General features: G+C 40.5%; 1 protein-coding gene across 1 annotated transcript in view; it reads right to left on the bottom strand.

Annotated features, from left to right (window-relative positions):
* The window catches only part of LARGE1 (LARGE xylosyl- and glucuronyltransferase 1), a 320,530-nt gene that overhangs the window by 149,761 nt on the left and 148,553 nt on the right, over positions 1-22,216 (bottom strand). The window contains exons 4-5 of the mRNA XM_083574012.1: positions 19,290-19,372; positions 5,238-5,361 (exon numbers count right to left, since the gene is read on the bottom strand). Of these exons, the coding sequence (XP_083430138.1) occupies positions 5,238-5,361; positions 19,290-19,372 (207 nt within the window). The remainder of the gene's footprint in view (positions 1-5,237; positions 5,362-19,289; positions 19,373-22,216) is intronic.

Raw genomic sequence — 22,216 nt, 5'->3', positions numbered from 1 at the left:
TAATACGTATGAGCATCAAATAGTCTTTTTTTCTTGGGGCTCTATCCTAATATTTCCAAGAGTTAATAAGCAAGGAGTTTAAGGATTCAGAACTGCATAATAAGGGCTCCCTAGGCCACCATTGGCCTATTTCAAATCTGATACCATGTAACTTCATCCCTTCACTCCCAGTATAACTGCATTTACGGAAACTAGGCTATACAGAAAATAAATAAGAAATAATAAAAAGACCTCAAACTAAGCTTGAAAGAACAAGCAGTAACACAATTACTGAGAGAAGTGCTACTGACAAACACAGAGGAATGCCAGAGTCAACTGTACATGCTAATCATGTTCCTGTCAGATTTTTCTTTCTACAATGCCTGTCTTGGGAATAAGAGTTGCAGATTCAGCAAGCGAAACCTTCAACCTGTCCTGATCTTCAGTTTCAGGGAAAGTGTACTCAAGCAAGTCCTTAAGCGTGGCATTTAGTCTTTCCACCTGCTAGCCAGATGAAGTTAGGGGCTAGAATTCTATTCCTCTGCCCAGACAACCTTAGCTGATTTCCACATTCTCCCACAACCTAAGATATTATAGAACCAATTTTCATACCAAGGATATTGTACAACCAATTTTTGTTACCATGTGTGAAATCTGAGAGGCTTTCTATATACCTTATTGGCTCACGAGCTGTAGCCCACTGCTACATAAGCAGGCCCATAATGCTGCAGAGAACAGACTTTCACAGCTGCATAAATGGGTCTTTACCATGAATGTCAATTTGTTAGGGTTTTAGTTTTGGTTTAAATGTATTTGCTGTTGGGTTTTTTGCATTTTTAATTATTTTATGTGTAAATCACCTTGAGTTGGTGGCTTTGAAGGTGATTAAATACCGTATTTTTTGCTCTATAAGACTCAGTTTTTCCCTCCTAAAAAGTAATGGGAAATGTGTGTGCGTCTTATGGAGCGAATGCAGGCCGCGCAGCTATCCCAGAAGCCAGAACAGCAAGAGGGATTGCTGCTTTCGCTGAGCAGTGATCCCTCTTGTTGTTCTGGCTTCTGAGATTCAGAATATTTTTTTTCTTGTTTTCCTCCTCCAAAAACTAGGTGCATCTTATGGTCTGGTGCGTCTTATAGGACGAAAAATACAGTAAATTGTTTGTTGTAACATTGAGAGCCAGTGTGGTGTAGTGGTTAAGAGCGGTAGGCTCGTAATCTGGGGAACCGGGTTCGCGTCTCCGCTCCTCCACATGCAGCTGCTGGGTGACCTTGGGCTAGTCACACTTCTTTGAAGTCTCTCAGCCCCACTCACCTCACAGAGTGTTTGTTGTGGGGGAGGAAGGGAAAGGAGAATGTTAGCCGCTTTGAGACTCCTTAAAGGGAGTGAAAGGTGGGATATCAAATCCAAACTCTTCTTCTTCTTCTAACAACAACTCTCATCACCTCTGACCATTGGTGATGCTGACTGGGGCTGATGGACGGGGAGTCCAGCAACATCTGGAGGGCCACAGCTCCACAAACTTCCACCCCCAGCCATCATGATGTATATGTCTAACTCACAGCAATATATTGCAGCTCCCCAGCAGCAAGTGTACAAAGATTCTTTTAATTATGATAACAGCTGATGACATCATTTGATGCATGTTACAGAAGTCTTTACAGAAGCTAAATGGAACAAAGAAAGGTATGCACAAGGCACCACCAACTGAATGTCCTGGAGCTCTTCCCAGACTACCTGTGATTTTCCCTCCAAAATCGCACTGGAAAAAGTGAATAAGACTGCAAAAATCCAGTTCACCCTTCAATGAATACTGGAATATTATGGAATTGCAGAGAGACCTCTTCTGCTTGCTAGATATCAGCAGACAGCTCCATTTTGTGAACATTTTCAGACTGTTAAGAATGTGGCCAGTTGCTCACAATCATTTAATATTTATAAAGCACCTACAGTATGCTAGTAGTACAATATAAATGAGTTGTAGGCTAATGCTCCCAACTTTAGGGTGACCCTTTAGGACGACCTTTCAATATGATTCATTCCAGCTATTTCAGTGCAGAAGCAATTCCAATATATGAGTTAATGACATTTCTAGAAAGCTCAACACCAAGGAGCAGTCTCTGTTGAGAAGGGGAGGAAGTGACAGCTTTGGTAGAAACCACCATGTTTAGCAAAAAAGGCTTTTAGGGGATAAGTTAAGACATTGTAAGACAATAAGCAGTGGTACACCTAAATTTCTGTTTCACATACTGACCATAGATGCTTGGTCAAAAGTAAAAGAGAGAGACATTAACCTGATTGCTTCCTCAAAATGATATATAATTAGGGATGTCCTAGAGCTCTCAGGGTATTGGCTGGACAGTAGGAATTCCTTTCACAATAAAGCTTCCATATTTTGTTACTGAAAACAAGATTCTACAGTTACCTCTATCTGATTTCTAGACCTACTAGTAATAGTTTTACTATGGCTATAACTATTTATATGAATGGTTGTCAAGGAAACCAGCTATCAGGCATAAACGTGGCACTTATGTACAATACATTCTGACTGTCAAGAGTGCGTGCAGGAGCCAGGCCCTGTGACCAGTAGGGCTTTGCAGGACTGGGGCTTTCCTAAGTTTGTTCTGAAGAGCCAGGCGCAGCCGCACAGGTGAGGCCGATTGGTAACTCACAGCACCTGGTGGCAAGAAGGGATATAAGGTCAGCCTTTCCCTTTGACTCTTTGCCACAGCAATATGCTGCCTGCCTTGCTGTGTTTGGCTTCTTGACTCCCGGCTCTCGGACCCTTGGCTTCCTGACTCCTGGCTTCTGGACTCCCATTTCTGCTCCCACCCCGCTGTCTTGCCCCAGGTCCCGACGTCCTCAGCCAGGACTTCAACCACCCGTAAACTGGACCGTGACACTGACTCTTTACAAGGAGGAAAAAACCACCCCAAGAAAGGAGCTGATGGACTTTTCACAATATTATTTTTGTAACCCATATAATAACATAATTTGGCAGGAGATGTTTCATGGAAAGCTGAACACTCGACCTTATTGCATTGACAACCCCATGAAAAACGGTGAAAGACTAGAATTAAAAATACAACTACTACTGAGAACTACTACTGAGCACTTCTGCCCAAACTGATTAAAACAACTTTGGAAAAAAACCACACATTTTTTCTTGTTTCAGTATACAACATGCTGTGCTATGTACTGTACCTTTGCCTCTACAAGATAACTGAGACAGAAGCTGCAACCACTCTACTCTCAACACCTCTCAAACACAACCTTCGCAATCTTCAACATACCGTATGTATGTTGATTGCGAACTAGTTTTATGACTAGCGGTGCACAAATATTTTTTATAATAACAAGCAAATGTACAATCCTCAATCTGAAACATTCCCACCATCCATACCCACACAACACAGCTAATGCCTAGCCAACCATTTGCCACAAAAATCACTGAATGCATTAAGCATAATTTGCAACCAGCACATTAAGGGCAGCATAGTATCAAGGAAACAGCAACATAAACACTCCCTCCCTGTCTTCCACTCACATAAGGCCTTACTCTACACCAAGTCTCTCACACAGGGTAGGATCCTTCAAGCTAAAGTAAAATGGTTGAGTAGAAGTGGCTTAACAGGCCACAAAGAGGTGCGTAAGGGATTGTTAGAGGTCAGACATGACAGACATGTATAGGACAATGCTGCAGTCGGTGGAAAAAAATGGTATTGAAGTGTTGCAGATCTGTCTTTATTTGCTCAAGGTGACAGGACATGAAGATGTGCCACTGCAACAGATCAGAACTCAAAATTTACTGGTATCACGTTCCCTCCTTGGGCCCTTGAAACAAAGTCACATTGTCAGATTCTGAGGGTAGCTTTCTCACTGAACTTCCAGAAATAAAACAGGAACAGATGTATCCTTCATCAGCAGTAGCTCAGGGGTGAGCATCCATATACAGAGAAGATGTCCCAGAGCATACAAAGGATTCTTGAAAGGTTCAAGAGCACTTGATAAAAAAAGCTAATTCACTTTCCCAAATTTGGTTTTCTGCTGAACTGCAAATCATAAGCATCTGCTCTGTTTATCTGCTCTACAGTGTCCTGCATGGAAGCAATTTGTCCAACCATTTGACTATATGAAGTTTGTGAGCAAATTGACTGCCATCTGGATAGAAAATCAACCTGGAAAGAACTTAAGCTTCTTAAAAGCATGGTACTCTCCAGATTTTTCAGACTACATGTCTCCTCATCCCTGATCACTGGGTAGGCTGGCTGGGGTGGATGAGAGTTGTAGGCCAAAATATCTGAAAGGCACCACATTGGCTAGCATGAGTGGCAGCAGCCATCACAAGCAAAATACTAGTAAAGCCACCTCAAACAATGAAAGCAATTCTCTCTTGAAGTTGTGAAAATGAAGAGAAAGGAAGAAACTCTGAAGGACAAGATTGCAGTTTTAATTAATTAAATAATCTATTGTGTATGGATTCTGCATTTTAAATAATAATGAAGCCTCAATTTTCCTCAAAATGCAGTCCTCGGCAGGAAGATACATCTAGGTCAATATTTGTCTGCTGCTTAATATGTGAAACATCCTGAAGTCATCTCTTTCAATTTTTTTAAGTGAGAGTATTTTCTGACATATGATCCTTCCCCTTTGCCATTTCTTCTAATTATAATCTGTTTTCACTTCCTCCTAACACATGGAGTGGTTTGAAATTTCCTTAATTAGCAGAGCAATTTGCTAAATTTTGTTTCTACCTTTTTACGGGATTTTAATCAAGTTTAGCATGGAACTGATTTGATATGGCATACAAATTACTGCCACAACCTTCAGATGCCTCTGTCTTCAGATGCCAAGTTTCTAAACATTTTCATACAAACTGGAAAAAATTTTTTTCGGCTGCTTCAAATCATTTCCCTGTCTGGAGTATGACTACTTGGGTGTGGCTTTTGTCACTCAAACCTTGTAACTGGGATGGGTGAGTCATGTGGCACCTCTTAAGACCATAATTGGCCCCCAAGCCTCTAGTTCAGGCATAGGCAAACTCTGCCCTCCAAATGTTTTGGGACTACAGCTCCCATCATCCCTGACCACTGGTCCTGTTAGCTTTGGATGGTGGGAGTTGTAGTCCCAAAACATCTGGAGGGCTGAGTTTGCCGGTGCCCACTCTAGTTGCTGATTCTTCAATTATATACAATTATGAACAGGGTGAACAGACAACAAATCAGCCTTTGGATTATGATGGCATTTTGTTTTACTTTACCTTCAGCTCATCTGCATCATAGAAGTCTATGCGCACTGCAGGCACCATCCAGGTCTGGAAGAGAGTTGCCAGGATCTGTTTTGCAATGGCATCTGCAATGAGGTGGAAGTGAAGAGGGTTCCGTCTGATGGAAACAAAAGAGAAGGAAATAACACTGGTAAGAGCTTCGAGCTCTGTTTATAAAAGGAGCTCTCCCCATTTACAACCCGTACTCTTTTATAATAGGTGTGTGCAGCTGTATAATGAGCTGGGATTATATATATATATATATATATATATATATATATATATATATATATATATATATTCCATTTTAGTTCGGTTGTGGTCTAAAGCTCTCTCATGCATTTGCTCCTTCAAAGGCTATTAATTCTCTCTCTCTCTCTTTTGTGTACTGAAAGTGCTAGTCTGATTTGCTTTGAAGTTTCTGAATTACCTTGTGCCGACTTGGTGTAATAAGAATGTCTCTCCCCCAGCTCCCGAAAAAATAGAAGAATAGAGGATAAAGGGTTTTTTTTTGTTTTTTTGTTTTTTTTGGTCAATAACCAACACTGTCACGTCTATGCACTTAGTGACAAACTTACTTCTAGAGTAGGATGGAGATCTCTTATGTGACCCTTACGTGCCTTGGGATATGATGGAATTATAAACATCATGTTTGCACTCCCTCATATGCTTCCCTTTTCAGGAGAAGCAGAACATTCCACAGCCAATCTCAAAAGGAACAGATGGGGGAGATAAACCTGTGTCTGAAATGCACCGCTGCAGGCAAGGGCTCAGATGACTGAATACTACTTACACCCTGCAAACAACCACCACCGCCTTGCACAGTTCTAGCCTATTGTTCTTCCTGACATATTACTACTACTACTACTACTACTACTACTACTATTATTATTATTATTATTATTATTATTATTATTTATACCCTGCTCATCTGGCTGGGTTTCCCCAACCACTCTGGGCGGCTTCCAGAAAAATATAAAAACATAATAATACATCAACCATTAAAAAGCTCCTGATACTAGTTTTAAGCGTGCAGATTTGGTTCCTCTCTGCTCTTCGATAACTAGACCTTAGTCAATCTGTGTGATTAAGTTGCATGGTAGGACGAATACTGTAATTTATCTACCATTGTGCAACTTCCTACTAAGCATGGAAGAACAGAAAGAAAAAGCCACTAAAACAGCAGATGGTCCAATTAGCCTTTAGCATCATTCTCAAACCTTTTCCAGTCTTCTGAATGGCACAATGTGCCCTCATTTACTTGGAATTTATAAAGTTAAATAGTTGTATCTGTCGAGTGCCATTCTTCATCCATGATGGGATGCTTTATAAGGTGCTGCAATAAGTGTGTGTTTGGCATGATTGCGTAATCCTAGTACACTTTAATTTGGTTGACCCAAAGTATTGCTCTCTTTCCTAATGTCTAACTCAATATAGTAATTTAGAAATGTCTGTCTGGCCCTTTTTGGTTCCTCCTTAAGTGTTCTATAGACATTTAAAAGCAAACAATGAATAAAGTCAACTAGAAACAAATGGGGGCAAGGAAAACAGAGAACCATTATGACAGTATTCACCATAAGGAGTGCATATCTTCAGTATTCAGGATGTAAAGGACATAAGCAAAGGTTCACAGATCTTCAGTGAGCAAGTGAACTACAAGCAAAAAGATGCTTCCTCACTGATATCAATGCGCACTGAAAGCACTTTTTTGATGCTGAAATGAACAGTGCAGTTCCTTGGGGCCACAGAGCTCTGCATATGCACTGCAACCCTACATGTGTTCATATAGCCATTGTAAGAGAGTCAAGAGGGTTATTTTTGTTGCAAGCTCTAATTCTGCAACAACAGCCAATTCCAATAGTTGTTTTGCGTGACCCTAAAGGTTCTACCAAATTCAAGTGCTTTGACCAAAGTGTTGGATACAGACACAGAAAACACAGTAATAAAGTCACAGGGACACAAGAAAAACCCACAATTCGAACCTTCCTGCTGTTAATTCCCACACGAAAGGGGTGTGTGTGTGGAGAGATCTCAGTGCAAACCACATTATTAGTATGATGCATATGACAAAGCATTTAGATTTGGCTGAGTGTTTCAAAAACTTCTACAGTCCAACCACTGTTGTCCATGTGCTGGTAACCTCCAGATTGCATTACTGCAGCATGCTCTATGAGGTTGACCCAGAAGTTGCAACTAATGCAAAATCTGGTAGCTTGGCTGCTCACTGGGCACATATTATGCTGCTGCTGCAAGAATTATACTGGCTGTCAACTAGCTATTGGGCTAAGTTCAAGGGGCTGGTACTGGTGAAGTCCTATACAGCTTGGGACCAGGATACCTAATAGATCGAATCTTTTATATACCCAGCCAATCACTGTGAGCTGCAAGAGAACATTTTGCAGACACCATCTTCTCAGGGGGTCTGTTCTGCATAATGTCTGAATCAGGCCTTTAGTGTGGATTGGATCATCACAGATAAGACAGGGACCATCTCTACTGCCTTTTCAGTGCCTGCAGAAGACCTTCCCCTTTCAGCAAGTCTTTGAAGTGGAGGCTTTTATCTCAGTCAAGCATCGGGATTGGATTTCAAACTGTTTTTATACATGCAATCGTTTTAACAGTTTTTATATTTGCACTTGTTTTACAGATGCTTTCTTCTATTGTGAAATTACTTTGAGATGATTCATAGGAAGCAATTCATAAGTGAAATAAATAAGAGCGATAACTGGATGGAAGAGACCAAGCCAGCAGCCCAATGTCCCTCTATGGGTAACCTCAGGGAATGGCAGCTTTTGCTGACCAACAGGTACGAATTGAGTGCCATGTCATTAAAGAGAATTCAGGCATTTCACCAAGACTGCAGAAAAGAGAATGTCATTAAGTTGGAAATGTTACATACTCTCATAGGAGAGATTAGAAAAAAAACATTTCACTTGAAGACAAAAGGTCAGGAGAAACAAAGTACAAAAATCAGTGAATTGGAAAACACAAGTATTAGAGTGCAAGGCCCTCAATTCCTTCCTTCAAAGAGGGAAAACAGCTAAGGATTATGTGTAACCTCTTGGGAATATGGTTGCACAACAAACACTGTCAAAAATAGAAGAGGAAGGGGGAAAAACCCAGATCTTTTGCTGGTGTCAGTCAGTGAAGTTGTATTGATTTGTTCCAATTGAGGAGTTGATATTATGGAGTTCTAAAAGTAGAGCACACCACAAATATGTGGTATTTTTGCTTCCAAAAATCTGGAACACAATATTGTCATTGGCAGTTGTCTGCCATTGGCAGAAGCATGTCTGCACAGCTCTCTCCAAATGTGACCTTGTCTCTGAATCCCTTGAATAATTATGTGCAACTCTATATTCATCTAAACCAATTAAAACTTAAAGATCAGACTCAAGAACACTAACAAAAAGCCTGATCAAAACACTTGAGGTATTTGTTTTAAAAGGGATTTCTACCTACACAGCAGGTAAGAAAAAGCAGAAACATTATTTTTGCACCATATATATATTTGCTACCCTTCAGATGCTTTAAAATTAGCCCAGATTAGCAACCACTTCATATATTCTGGAGGTTTCCTAGGGGAAGTTTTGCGACAACTTGTTGGTAAATAAGAAATGGTTCTTTGGTTATCAAACAATTACACTGCAACCTTATACTCCCTTAACCTGGGAGCAAGCCCCATTGAATTGTAAATGTCATTCATTCACTCATTTATTAAATTTACATTTTACCTTTTAGTGATTGTATTCAAAACTCAGAAAGACAATTAAAAACCCAATGTTAAACTGGTTTTAAACCAACAATGCTTTAAACAGACTGGGTGACAGCAGGAAAAACCTGTCAAAAAGGCTTTACAGAACAATGATGTTTTCAGCTGTCCTAAAAGGAAACAAGTGTTGTTGTCAGGCAAGCTTTCTGGGAGGCAAGAATTGCACAGCATCAAGCAATTACTGAAAAATCCCTTCTCCTGGTGGAGGCTAGTTTTGCACATGATGTTACTCTGACATATCTTAAAGCACAGGTAAGCAACAAGGTGCTTTGCTGATGTTGTTGGACTTCAACTCCCATCAGATCTAGCTGGCAAAGCCAATGGTCAGAAGCACTGGAAGCTGTAGTCAAACAATCTCAACAGATGCACTAGTCCATCGCCCCTAATCAGAATTTAAACTTTTAAAATGAGCAACATAAAATTGTGCCTTTGGAATGCTTTGTTTTGTTTTGTTTTGTTTTGTTTTGTTTGGCTACTGCATTAGCAAGAACATATTTCAAGGTGACTTCTCCCCACCTGCCTCTCTCTCTTTCTCTCTCCCTCTTTTGGAAGATTGAAAATCCTAAAGGTACCAAACAGAAATAGAAACTCTCCAGATAAAATGCTGTGGGAGATCATGCAGTTGTACTTGTTTTCTAGGCCTTTCAATATAATTTATTCATATAATTCTTATCTGGGGGAAAAATGAAATGTTAAGATAAGAACAACAAAAGGCTCCCATCACCTAAAAACCATAGGGGAGTTAAGTATCAAGCATGCTAAATATTAACAAATGAAATTAGCCACATAAAATGGAAAGCAAATTGGGAAATAAAGATGTTATTGATGTTTCTGGCTGATTTCTTAGTCCCTGAACAGATGGAATGTAAATGGCGGTCTGTGGATGAGTTTCCTACAAGGATATAAATAAATAATTGCATTTCTGCACAAGCACCGCTTTCAAGGTTTTTGATAATGGTGCAAATGGAGTAAACTTTGAATTAGGGCAAGATAGAGCCACAGATATGAACAATTATAAATTCAATCCATACAAGTCAGTGAGGAATACTACTAAATGTATTACATATGTGTTCCAACTGTTTAGCTGTCATGGGTGAGCAACCCTAATTGGCACAAAATGCCATGACATCCCATTTCATTTCCTTATTCTTAATACAAATATACACAAGAATTGTAATGGTCATCTTGTTGGACTGCGTGAGAAGTCAGACTTCCAAGTCGGATGAGCAATAGCTCTGAAATTATCAACTGCAACATTTTCATAAATCACAATCCAGAGTGCCATGCAATATATATATTTTTTAAAATGGCTTTCAGGCTAACACTTTACCTTTAAAAATCTTTGCCTGCATTTCTATATTAGAATAAACTGCAAGTTGTTGAGACACACCCATGTTGCTGTATCTGTTATTTGGGAACCTAGGGGAAGAATATTGAGCCCTATGGCACTGAACTGCCCCCTGCCAAGTCCTGATCCTGTGCCACACAGCATGAGAAAACTTTATATGTTCACTTCTGAATTACCGTATTTTTCACTCTATAAGACGCACCAGACCACAAGACGCACCTAGTTTTTGGAGGAGGAAAACAAGAAAAAAAGTATTCTGAATCTCAGAAGCCAGAACAGCAAGAGGGATCGCTGCGCAGTGAAAGCAGCAATCCCTCTTGCTGTTCTGGCTTCTGGGATAGCTGCGCAGCCTGCATTCACTCCATAAGACGCACACACATTTCCCCTTACTTTTTAGGAGGGAAAAAGTGAGTCTTATAGAGCAAAAAATACGGTAAGTGACAGGAAAATCAGAAATATTTGCCTAACAGTGGCAAAGGTGAAAACTCTAATGCATTTGCACCATTAATTTTAAATGAAGAAAACATACGGAATAGATTGCAACAGTTGTAACACTTGAAGGCTACAGATGTCCCAGGAGCATTTGCAAAATGGATTTAGAGAGGATCTATTATAAACCACCACCTACTGGCCGAATGAATGGTTTGAACTCTAAACTCCTTTCATATCACAGTGATGCTATTGTTCTCTCTTATCAGCTAAAGGTGCTGCTAAATCACCAGCAGTAAGAATCACGGTTAGCAACCAAAACAACCTACAGAAACAGGTAGGTAGCCTTTCTCTCTTGAGCCATAAACTGTGTAAGCCTTTTGAAGCAAATCTATTCCATTAGTCTGTGCTAATTATTTGTAATTTACATAATAATTGTAATGTGCAATGGGCTTTTCATTTCCTGGCAAAAAAACAATCGTTATAATATTCAGTTTGAAGATAGTCTTGTGACCTCTTGAAGCTCATAGAGGTTTCCATGTTCAGGAGATTAGCCAGTTGTGTGCTTTGGACACAGTTGCAGTCCTTCTTGAAAGAACAGGTTCAAAGTTGGGGGGATGCTCCTAGATAAATCTTTGTCATTTGAGCCTCAGGCGGCCTCAGTGGCTAGGAGTGCCTTTGACCACTTACTGCTAGCACACCAACTACAGGTGCCATTGAACTGGGATAGCCTTGCCACGTTTATTCATGCATTGGTAACCTCAATGTGGGGCTGCTATTGAGGCCTAGTCTGGAGGCTTCAGCTGGTGCAGAGTTCTGCTGTTAAGACTGTTGGTGGTGTTTAGGAGCTTCCACTGGTTGCGAGATGCTACCAGGGTCAGGTTCATCAGGTTCAAGGTACTTGTACACTATTAATTTACAAGGCAATTAATAACTTGAGTCCCGGATATCTTAAGAACTTCCTGGTTCCTTGTAGCTTCGGCTGGGGAGGGTGAGATATAAATAAAATTTATTATTATTATTATTATTATTATTATCCCTGCCCAATCACTGAAATCTTCAGAGGAGTCTCTGTTAGTGGTTCCCTGGTGACTAAGATGCATGGTTCCTAACCACCAGAAGCTGCGCATTTAGTACTGTGGGTGGAGTGCATGATGTGGTTCACTGCAGCTTATTCATGTAATGGGTTAGAACTATGGTTTACTATTCTATTCAAATCAGGCCCATGTCTGACAATGACTATGGCAAGTTCACATGTGCATTTTTCCTTTCCCAATGACTGCAAACAGCTATCGCAGGTTCAAAATCACAGGTACATAGAACTCCTTGCTAAGCTTCCAAGAAAGCAACATATACATTTAGATAAGAAAAATCCAGTAGCCTCACTGAGTAAGGAGATATTGTGTGACTTATGGGCATGAGTGAATCAGGGGGATCACAATGACATGCTAAAGGTACTAGGCAAGGTGTGCAGAAAGACAACTGGGAAACAGATACCTCAGTTAGAAAAGAGTTTGCATCAGGTGGGCTGGGAGATGGTATAGGCAGATCTCTGCAGAGATAAAACTGAAAGGACTACAAATCCACCTCTTACAGAAAATGATGCATCACGGTCTGAAACAGTATTTTCTGCAGTGGGAGGAGGAGGACAATGCCAAACCTACATCTCAGAGCACACCAGGATTCTTATTCTTGGAAGAGAAGCTGCAAAGAAATCTGTGGATGAGGAGAGGATATACACATTAAAACTGGGTATAGCGCAGATATACACAGAGAGAATAGGCTAGCCCTATGGATAATTCACTGGAAAGATAAAAACAAGGTGGACGAGGAGAGGATATACACATTAAAACTGGGTATAGCGCAGATATACACAGAGAGAATAGGCTAGCCCTATGGATAATTCACTGGAAAGATAAAAACAAACAAAGAACAGAGGATGAGTTAGTGCTGTTCTGTGCTACACGAGGTCCAGTCCTTGGTGGCACACTTACAAATGCTAGCCTAGTTTGTATTGGGGAAATATCTGCATCACTTCAGAGACCGGAGATTGATGAGGGGTTGTTCAAGCTTCCATCTATGCAGCAGTACCAATGAATATTTATTGCATCTTGCAAGCACTCGAGAGCTATTCTATTTCTCCTGCTCAGTTGTGTCAAACTGACTTAAAAGTGCTAAGGATTTCTACAGAGTGGGCACATACGTTCGCACATCTAGAGATACTAAACTTCTTTTCTTCATCTGAAACCTCAAGTGCAGTTTTGAAACATTTTGCTGGGGCAAAGCAAAATAAAGATGCAGACGTTTTCTACTGCAGCTTTTGGAATGATAAATAAATAAAAATGGGAGGAGGAACATAATTCAAATACAGAGAGAGGTTCTGAATTATATAAACTATGTTTCTAGAATACTGTATGTGTAGTTTTAGAGATTGTAGCCCATGGAATTTTACTGTATGACGGTGGATATGGGCTACTACTTGTGCAGTCACTTGTGTGGTACACTCCTTGTAAGACTCCGTTGGAGTTCGCCTCAGCCCTGGCAGATCCCACAATGCCATTCCCTTCAAAAGTGAGAAGAGACCCAGCTGCAAGTTAAGGAGAACCCGGAAGACTTATAAAAGCAACCCCAACAGGTGGTACAGGGAAAAGAGAACCAGAGAAGGTTTATGATTTATTTTCTAATTGTTGTGTTTTAATGTTTTGCTTGCAAACCAGTTTTTTCAATATGTCTTCATTGCTAATGTTGGGCCTGCTTATCAGACCTAGAATTCATAATCAGAAGAGCCATTTTGGAATATATATATATATATGCTGGTACAATGAAATCTCAGTTCTCGAATGGCTCCGTTTTTGAACGTTTCGGTTCCCGAACGCCAAAACCCCAGAAGTAAATGCTCCGGTTTTCAAACGTTCCTCAGAAGTTGAACGTCAATGCAGCTTGAGTGCAAGAAGCTCTTGCAACCAATCGTAAGCCATGCCTCAGTTGTCAAACATTTCGGAAGTCGAACGGTCTTCCGGAACGGATTACGCTCGACAACCGAGGTTTGACTGTAATACTTCTGACAGTGCATTTCTCCTGCCATATATGTTGTACACATGGGAATTAATATGGCGACCATGAAAGCCAAGAGCTAAGAGCATCTCAAAAGTTAAAGAATATAGAATGGGCAAGCTTGCATAACCCTGCACTACCCCTGTCTCTCATTCACACAGCTTCACTTTTCACCATCATTCCAGCTATCTAAACACACCAGATATTTAGCATCCTGCTGCCTACCAATCCCAAAGCCTACTAATTATACTGAATTACATGGTTGCTGTATGATGTGCCCTAGTCAAGTGGAGGATGAGACCTCTCTAAAGCAATCTTCCCTTTAAAATCACAAATAAATGATAACATATTCAACCTCTGAGCCAATCATTTTCAAGTGCAGTTCAAGGCTGCATCAGGAAGATCCACATGAGTGTTTGGTTCTGGCTTGGCAGCAGGATGGTTCTTGCTAATCGAAAAGTCCTTTGCTTCCTGTCACCTTGATTACAATTTTCAAGAAAAATATTGTTCCACTTGCAGGGAAGGCGTTTGGTTATACAATCAGTTGCATGCACAGATACATGTGGAGTGCAGAGGACACATCATACCCCTGCCTGGGGTCAAAAGGGGGGGCCTGGGAACCAAAGGAGAGAGCCAGGAATTCCCTGGGACCTCAGAAAACATATGCATATATTGTGTGAAAACTAACATTTACATTTTGTGTAAGCTTACATAAAACACCAGAATATTTCTTCCCCCGGCCACTTTGTCTTCTGCCAGTGTGCTGCCACCTACTTCTCCTAAGATATCCAGAGAGGTGGCACTGAAGTCCCAGCGAAAGATAACATGAGTGGGCGAAGCAAGAAGACAGGCTTGACTTGGTTCTCCTGCAGGTGACAAGCTCCACCTACAGAGGGGACTGCTGTCTTCCAGTGAAGGGCAGTGGGTGATGTCACTGACAGCAGTCCATCTTCAAGCAGGGGAGCGCAAAACAGCTCATTGCCACCACTATCATCACGAACTGATGAAGAACTGACTACAGCCGGTAAAACTATATTTTCCAAATAACTCTAATAAAAACCAGGAGGTAGTTAATATTTGTAAAGGTATAATAAAAGCAACAACAAAAAGTCCCTTGAAAAACCCCTACCTAAGATATTTAATTGTGCTTTGATTTATTAATATTATGAATAGAGGATTAGATTATTATTCATCTCTGTGTATTTTAATTTGGGCTTTTGCTGACAAAAGGTGCTGTTAATTTGGAATTATTGCTTAACCTGAGAAACAAAGTTGCTCAGATATAATTAACAAGGAATTGTAAAGTCTTTTTACAACTCAAGTTATTTTTTGGCCAACCTGCAACGAGCTGCAAAGTTTGCAGGTGAGCTCTTGCTACTTTGTTGTTGTTTTGATCAAGCAAGCACAGCTGTACCTTTTACTTCCCAAGTAAAAGGTCCCAAAACATGAAAAGAGCAACAGTCACAGAGAATGTTACCTAGCTTGGTGAGAACTAGAATGGTGCCCTGCTGTCTGAGAGAGGAGTTGACATCATCTTAGAAGCATCAATCAAAACTGAAGCTGTGAAATGGTACAACCCATAGCTGTCAACTTCCCCCCTTTTTAAGAGAAATTCCCTTATTCCGAATAGGATTCCTCGCAAGAAAAGGGAAAAGCTGACAGCTATGGTATAACCTTTTAAAGCATTTCATCAGTGCTGTACTCTTCTTGGGAGAGCATGGTCTACCATTTAATGGTTCACCCATCAAAATGGTGATTCCAACAATGGAAACTTTTTTAGGAATCATTGAACTGTTCTCCAGGTGGAACACCATCCTCCAAGAACACATGCTAAGTGTAGAGGAGTCACAGAAAAGGAGTAAGAGGCTTCAAGTTCATTATCTGTCCACAGACTCACAAAATGAATTTATTGCAGAATGCGCGAATCTTGTGAAACAAGACATTTTGCTTGAGAGGCAATCTGCAAAGTAAAAAGGTAAAGGTACCCCTGCCCGTATGGGCCAGTCTTGACAGACTCTAGGGTTGTGCGCTCATCTCACTCTAGAGGCCGGGAGCCAGCGCTATCCGCAGACACTTCCGGGTCACGTGGCCAGCGTGCCGAAGCTGCTCCGGCGAACCGGCACCAGAGCAGCACACGGAAACGCCGTTTACCTTCCCACTATAAATCGGTACCTGTTTATCTACTTGCACTTAAGGGTGCTTTCGAACTGCTAGGTGGGCAGGAGCTGGGACCGAATGACGGGAGCTCACCCCGCCACGGGGATTTGAACCGCCGACCATGCGATCGGCAAGTCCTAGGCGCTGAGGTTTTACCCACAGCGCCACCCACGTCCCATAATCTGCAAAGTAGTTTGTAGTAATAGTAGGTTCCACACGAGATTCTTCCCATTTTGAACAAACAACATTTCTTCTGCGATATGTACTTTTAAGACAAACAGGGTAGGAGATTCAAGAAAGATTTCTCAAGTTTGCAGATTGTAGCAACAAAAGAGGAGAAGAAATGGCTCAGTTGCTAATGCATAGATTGAAGGAATATGCTATTTCTCCCAGTGATTGTAGAGCTCAAGCCTATGATAATGGGGCAAATATGGCCACAAAATACAATGGCACACAAGCAGAAATACAGGAACAATTCTCAACAGCATTTTTTTTTCACCTTGTGGTTGTCATACACTCATCTTACGTGGAAATTATGCTGCTGAATGCATATCTGAAGCAATAGCCTTTTTCAGAACAATTCAAACTGTGTACCACCTTGTTCAGCTCCCATTCTAAGTGGTGGAAATTACTACAAAAATGTATTGGTTGTGCTCTTCATGGTATGTCTGAAACAAGGTGGTCAGATCATGCTGAATGTGTAAAGCCTTTTGAAGCTCACTTGCCTGGCATTAAATTACCACTAGAAGACCTCCTTGGACTAAATGTGATGGCCAAAACAACAAATGAAGTCCATGGAGTTTTATTATATGCGATATCTTTTGCATCAAACATAAATATAGAAATAAAACTCTCCTGTATATGTGATGGAGTTAGGCACAAGAGGGCAAGGTTGCATGATGACAGCACACCTGATGCTAACTTGGAATAAGTGAATGGCAGAGGTGATACTCCAGAAGAGGCCTACTTCACAAAGTGTGTGTTTTATGTTTTGGTAGACAGTGTTATAGCAGGATTAACTGTTCACTTCAGTGCTGTTGGCAGAAAAAGTTGACTTCTTGTGGAAATATCTCACCATGTCCAAAAATGATGTGGAGAGAAAAGCTTTAACTTTATCAGAGCAATGTCCTGCTGACCTTAATGGGGGTGATTTTAGAAAAGAAATGCAACATTTACCCTTGGTACATAAAACAAATTTCATAAATGCACAGTTAAAGCCATTAGATCTGTTGAACTTGTTGACAGAGTACAAACTCGGTGACCTGTTCCCATTATGTTTATGTTAGCTTGAGAATACTATTAACATTCACAACAACAGTAGCTTTTGGAGAGAGGTCATTTAGCAAATAATTAAAAATTATTTAAGGCCTACAATGTTTCAGGAACATCTTGCAGATCTGGCCAGGCTAAGTATTGAATCAAACATTGCCAGAACAATTAATGTTCATGCTGTGATTCGAAATTTTTCACAAAAAAGGACAGAAAAGCTCTTTCTAAAAAGTGAATAGTAAGTTTATCTACTTTTTTTTATACTAATACTAACGTCTTCTGATCTGATCTGCATTGCAATATAAAAGGTTGTTTCAAAGAGAATTCTTTCTCCTTATCAGTATTGTAGCATAAACAAAGATGTTCAAATAAACAAAGATGTTCAAATCAGATGTGCTTTCTTATCTCTGATCCTCTTGTTTTATGTATATTTATATATATTTATCATGGAGGGACTATAAGATTTAAATGCAGAAAATGAACAGAGCACTCCACTCCACTCCTTTCTCATCTTCCATACCCTTTTTGACCTTACAGGCTATAGTTCATGGCATGGTGGATAAAAACAGAACAACTAATGGAGAAGTTAAGTGGCCCCAGAGAAAGTTTGCACCCCTTGATAAAATTCCTTTCAGAGGCCCTGTATGGATAACACTGATCTGTAGAGACTAGAGATCAGACCACTAGCTTTATCGGGGGGGGGGGGGCTTTGTGAGCTTTCCATATGAGTACACACACCAATTATACCACAAAAAAACCCAACAACCGAGCTTTGTTTGAGCAGAATAAATTCTAAGTAAATAGAATGGATTTGGTTTTCATCTTGACTAGCAAAAGTAGCCCAATTTCCAGATTTAGCTGTTCCCTGGTGTAGTTCTTGGTAAGAACAGTTTTAGCTCGATGCTGGAAAGCTGGGAGCTTAGCATGCATAGCTGAATACTGAACTAAAGTGATTTTTCACATCTGTTCCAATACAGATCCACCTTTACTACTACATGTCATCTGTAAAATCTTTCCAAGGAAAAACATGAATAGTTTTCAAATAAAGGCATGCCCACTCAAAATCAGACATATACCATGTAAATTTTCACTATTTCTTTTTTTAGTAAAATGAAAAATAATATCAGCTAGAAAAAAACATGGATGCCACATGTTCTGTCTGAAAAAGTTATGCAATGAGGAGACTGCAGGTTTAATGCTTCTGTAATGTCTGTAAACTTGCTTATGATTTGCTGAAGTCTATGTAAGATGAAAGCAGCAACAACAAAAAGCTAGGCTTACCATTACAAGACGAAGCAATAGTGACCAGTGCAGTCACATCATTTTGTAAGGAATGTATTTTTTTTACAAACTATCTATAATTCAGCTTGATTGCATTTTCAAATTTTGCCTTGCAAGATGCAAATATAGTTACTATTATTTTGCTTGGCTAATGTAATATGCTTCATGTATAACTGCACCTATGAATAATTTGGAAGCTTCAGTTTGTGCAGAATAGGGTAGCCTACTGTCAATGGGTTCCTCAAAGGGTATTATAGCACTTCTCTATCATTATTGGATTTCCTACCAGCCTTTGAACAAAACTTTTTAAAAAATCTGATGTTGATCTAAAGCCCTTTACTGCTTAGGTAGAAGAGATCTAAGATATCAGTTTTTGCCTGTTTCCATAATAAATCCAACTATTGAGAGGGAATGTGCCCAGTTGTTATTAGAAAAACTTGCTCAGGTGGTGACGCTAACATTTATCAGATAATAGCTATAGAAGTATGCAAACAGGAGAAGCAGCCAGACACACCCATTGGTAGTACACATACAGAATTGCTGCCAACTTTATAATGCATGGCAAAGTACATATAGTACCTAATACACATTCTTCACAGAGGACATTTAGATTAGACTGGAAAGTATTGTTTGCATGGGCTAGGAACATGGCATTACCCAAAGACTGTACTGAGAAGGAGCAAAACCATATTTAATCATGTTTACAAAGAAACATGCAACAAGATAAAGGTGTTACCTGTGAAACAAGACTGATTTGACGAGTGTGACAACATCCCGACTGGCATTGTATCCAGCACAGACAATGGCGACATGGATTGTCTATGTAGAAAGAAAGAAAGAGACAATGAAAGCAAGGGGAATAAGAGCAATTTAATTTTTCACTTTTCTTATTCATTAAACAGGAAAACAGTCCCACTATTGAATAATGCAATTTGTTGTGCTTAATGCTCATCTGACACTTGTATGTTAAACAGCATGTACGTTAAATATTTGTACATTTGAAATCATTGCTTCAAGGCACCTGAAGTTTTATTATGTAGATTGATAGATATAGATGACAGATAGATAGATGATAGATAGATAGGTAGATGGATAGAGAATATGATGCAGGAAAAGGAGATGGTAAAATTTGTGATAGCTAGCCTTCAGAAGTTCACAAATAAGTTGAGACTTCCCAAGTTTATGACCTGTTCTAGGTCAGGCATAGGCCAACTCAGCCCTCCAGATGTTTTGGGACTACAACTCCCATCATCCCTAGCTAACAGGACCGGTGATCAGGGATGATGGGAATTGTAGTCCCAAAACATCTGGAGGGCCGAGTTTGCCTATGCCTGTTCTAGGTAGGCAGCTAATAACATCACTATTATTAATAATGGAGGCTAGATTTGAGATCTCCTAGAACATCCTAGATAAGAAGGGGGGAAATCCTAGGAATAAAATGAGAAAGTATTTGGAGTCAATAGACAATCTCCTGACACAAGTAAGTACTCAGCTGCATTTATATGCTCTGCTGAGAGAAGCTAAGAAGTGTGTGCCTCTGTGATACCAGGTCTACAAAAGACGGCTTAAATGGCTACTGGCCACAATGGGCTATGTTCTATCTCCACTGTTGGAGGCAGAACGCCTCTGGATACCAGTTACTGGGGATCACAAGTGGAGAGAGCACTGCTGCATTCAGATCCTGCTTGTGGGCTTCCCATAGGTATCTGGCTGCCCGCTGTGAGAAGAAGATGCCGAATGAACCTTTGACCTGATCCAAGAGGGCTTTTCTTATGTTCTTACAACTATACTGAAGTTATGTATCAATGTGTTTTACAAAACATGAAATCCCAAGTGCAGTTTCTAGCCTTGGGATGCTTTGCCTGGTTTGCATTCTTCCTAATGAAGGTACATGTCAGTAAAATTTGTGCACAGAACACATCTGTCTGCGATTCTTTAGCTTTGATTCCTGCACTGCAGGAATTCTATGGCTCCAAGAATCACGGACACTGGGAAGTGCCATCCTGCTGGAGGGGATGGGGAAGGTAAGAAAAGCTCATGTTTCCTTTAGCAGCAGCCCTCCAGCCCCCATGAATTTGAAATAGGGTTGCGATAGGGTTGATTCTTGTGAGCAGAATCAAGGCAAGAATCCCATCATGCTGCTGCACACACAAAGAGCCCAGCAAAAATTGCCGCCCAGTTTATCTCAACCAAGGAACAAATAAACTAACCACAGGGAAGATACCTCTCAATATCTGATCCCATTGAGAATCATAGATCTGTGGTTTAATTCTAAGCATGCCCCTAGTCTTGTTGTTGTTGTTGTTGTAAGAAGATTTGAGAGGCTGCCATTTTTAACAGAGAAGTACTCCAGTCAGCCATACTCCAAGCTGATTTTCCCATGTGGCATTCCAGCTGTGTGCTTATGTGGGATGCGGGTGGCACTGTGGGTTAAACCACAGAGCCTAGGACTTGCCGATCAGAAGGTCAGTGGTTCGAATTCCCGCAACAGGGTGAGCTCCCATTGTTCGGTCCCTGCTCCTGCCAACCTAGCAGTTCGAAAGCACGTCAAAGTGCAAGTAGATAAATACTTCCAGCAGGAAGGTAAACGACGTTTCCGTGTGCTGCTCTGGTTCGCCAGAAGCAGCTTAGTCATGCTGGCCACATGACCCGGAAGCTGTCTGCGGACAAACGCCGGCTCCCTCGGCCAATAAAGCGAGATGAGCGCTGCAACCCCAGAGTCGGTCACGACTGGACCTAATGGTCAGGGGTCCCTTTACCTTTTACTGCTTCTTTTTGAGTGAATTTCTAAATGACTTTTGTTTTGTTTTTAATACCACAATTTGAATTATGGCAGTATTGTCTTTTTTCTTCTTCACCAAAACCCATATAAACTACAGAGACTACTGGTGTAGATCTCTGTCCCCAAACTCAGTGATACTTCATGGATTAGTCAGATTCAATATTGAATGCCCTCTCCTCCTTAATAACTGTTTTAGCTTTCCTTAACAATTTCTTATACAACACACTGACTCTCACATACACAAAGAAGCAAATAATCACATCAAGGTATGTCCTCTAAGGCCCGAAAAAGAAAACAGAAGAAACATCCCTGTTACTTTTCATTTTAATTACTTTGACATTATTGCCTTTTTTTGCTGAAACTCGTGTAAACAGCAGAGACAGCTGGTTCAAATCTCACCGGGTGGCCTTGAGAACACGAAGTCCCGCTGAAATGAGACTAAAGGTCCATTTTGTTCATCATCCTGTTCCCAGCAGTGGCTAGCCAGATGCCTGTGGGAAGTCTCAACTAGGGCTTGAAGGCAGCAGCTCCCCCCATTGTATATCCCCCAGCAACGCTATACTTCCTTTGCAACACAGTGATTACATTCTATCTTCCATCAATTTCTCTACTCTTTTTATAAACTATCTAAGATAGTGGCTATAATCACTTCTTGGGGCAATCAATTCCATAAGAGAAATGATTCCTTTTGCCTGAACCTACCACCCAACTATTTCATTTGTAACAAATTGTGTAATTTTATGAACTCTTTTTTCTTAAACAAAGAAGCATCTAAGAAAACTCTCTGAAATTTCAGGAGCTCTTTTCTGTACCCAGTACTAGGATACCCTCCTGAGGCGAAAGAGCTGGAACTATACAAGGTTTCCAGATGACGACACTCC

This window comes from Podarcis filfolensis, assembly GCF_964270895.1.
Source record: "Podarcis filfolensis genome assembly, chromosome: 10".
NCBI classification, from domain to species: domain Eukaryota; kingdom Metazoa; phylum Chordata; class Lepidosauria; order Squamata; family Lacertidae; genus Podarcis; species Podarcis filfolensis.
Note: the sequence above shows the minus strand (reverse complement) of the source record. Positions and strands in the feature narration are given on the sequence as shown.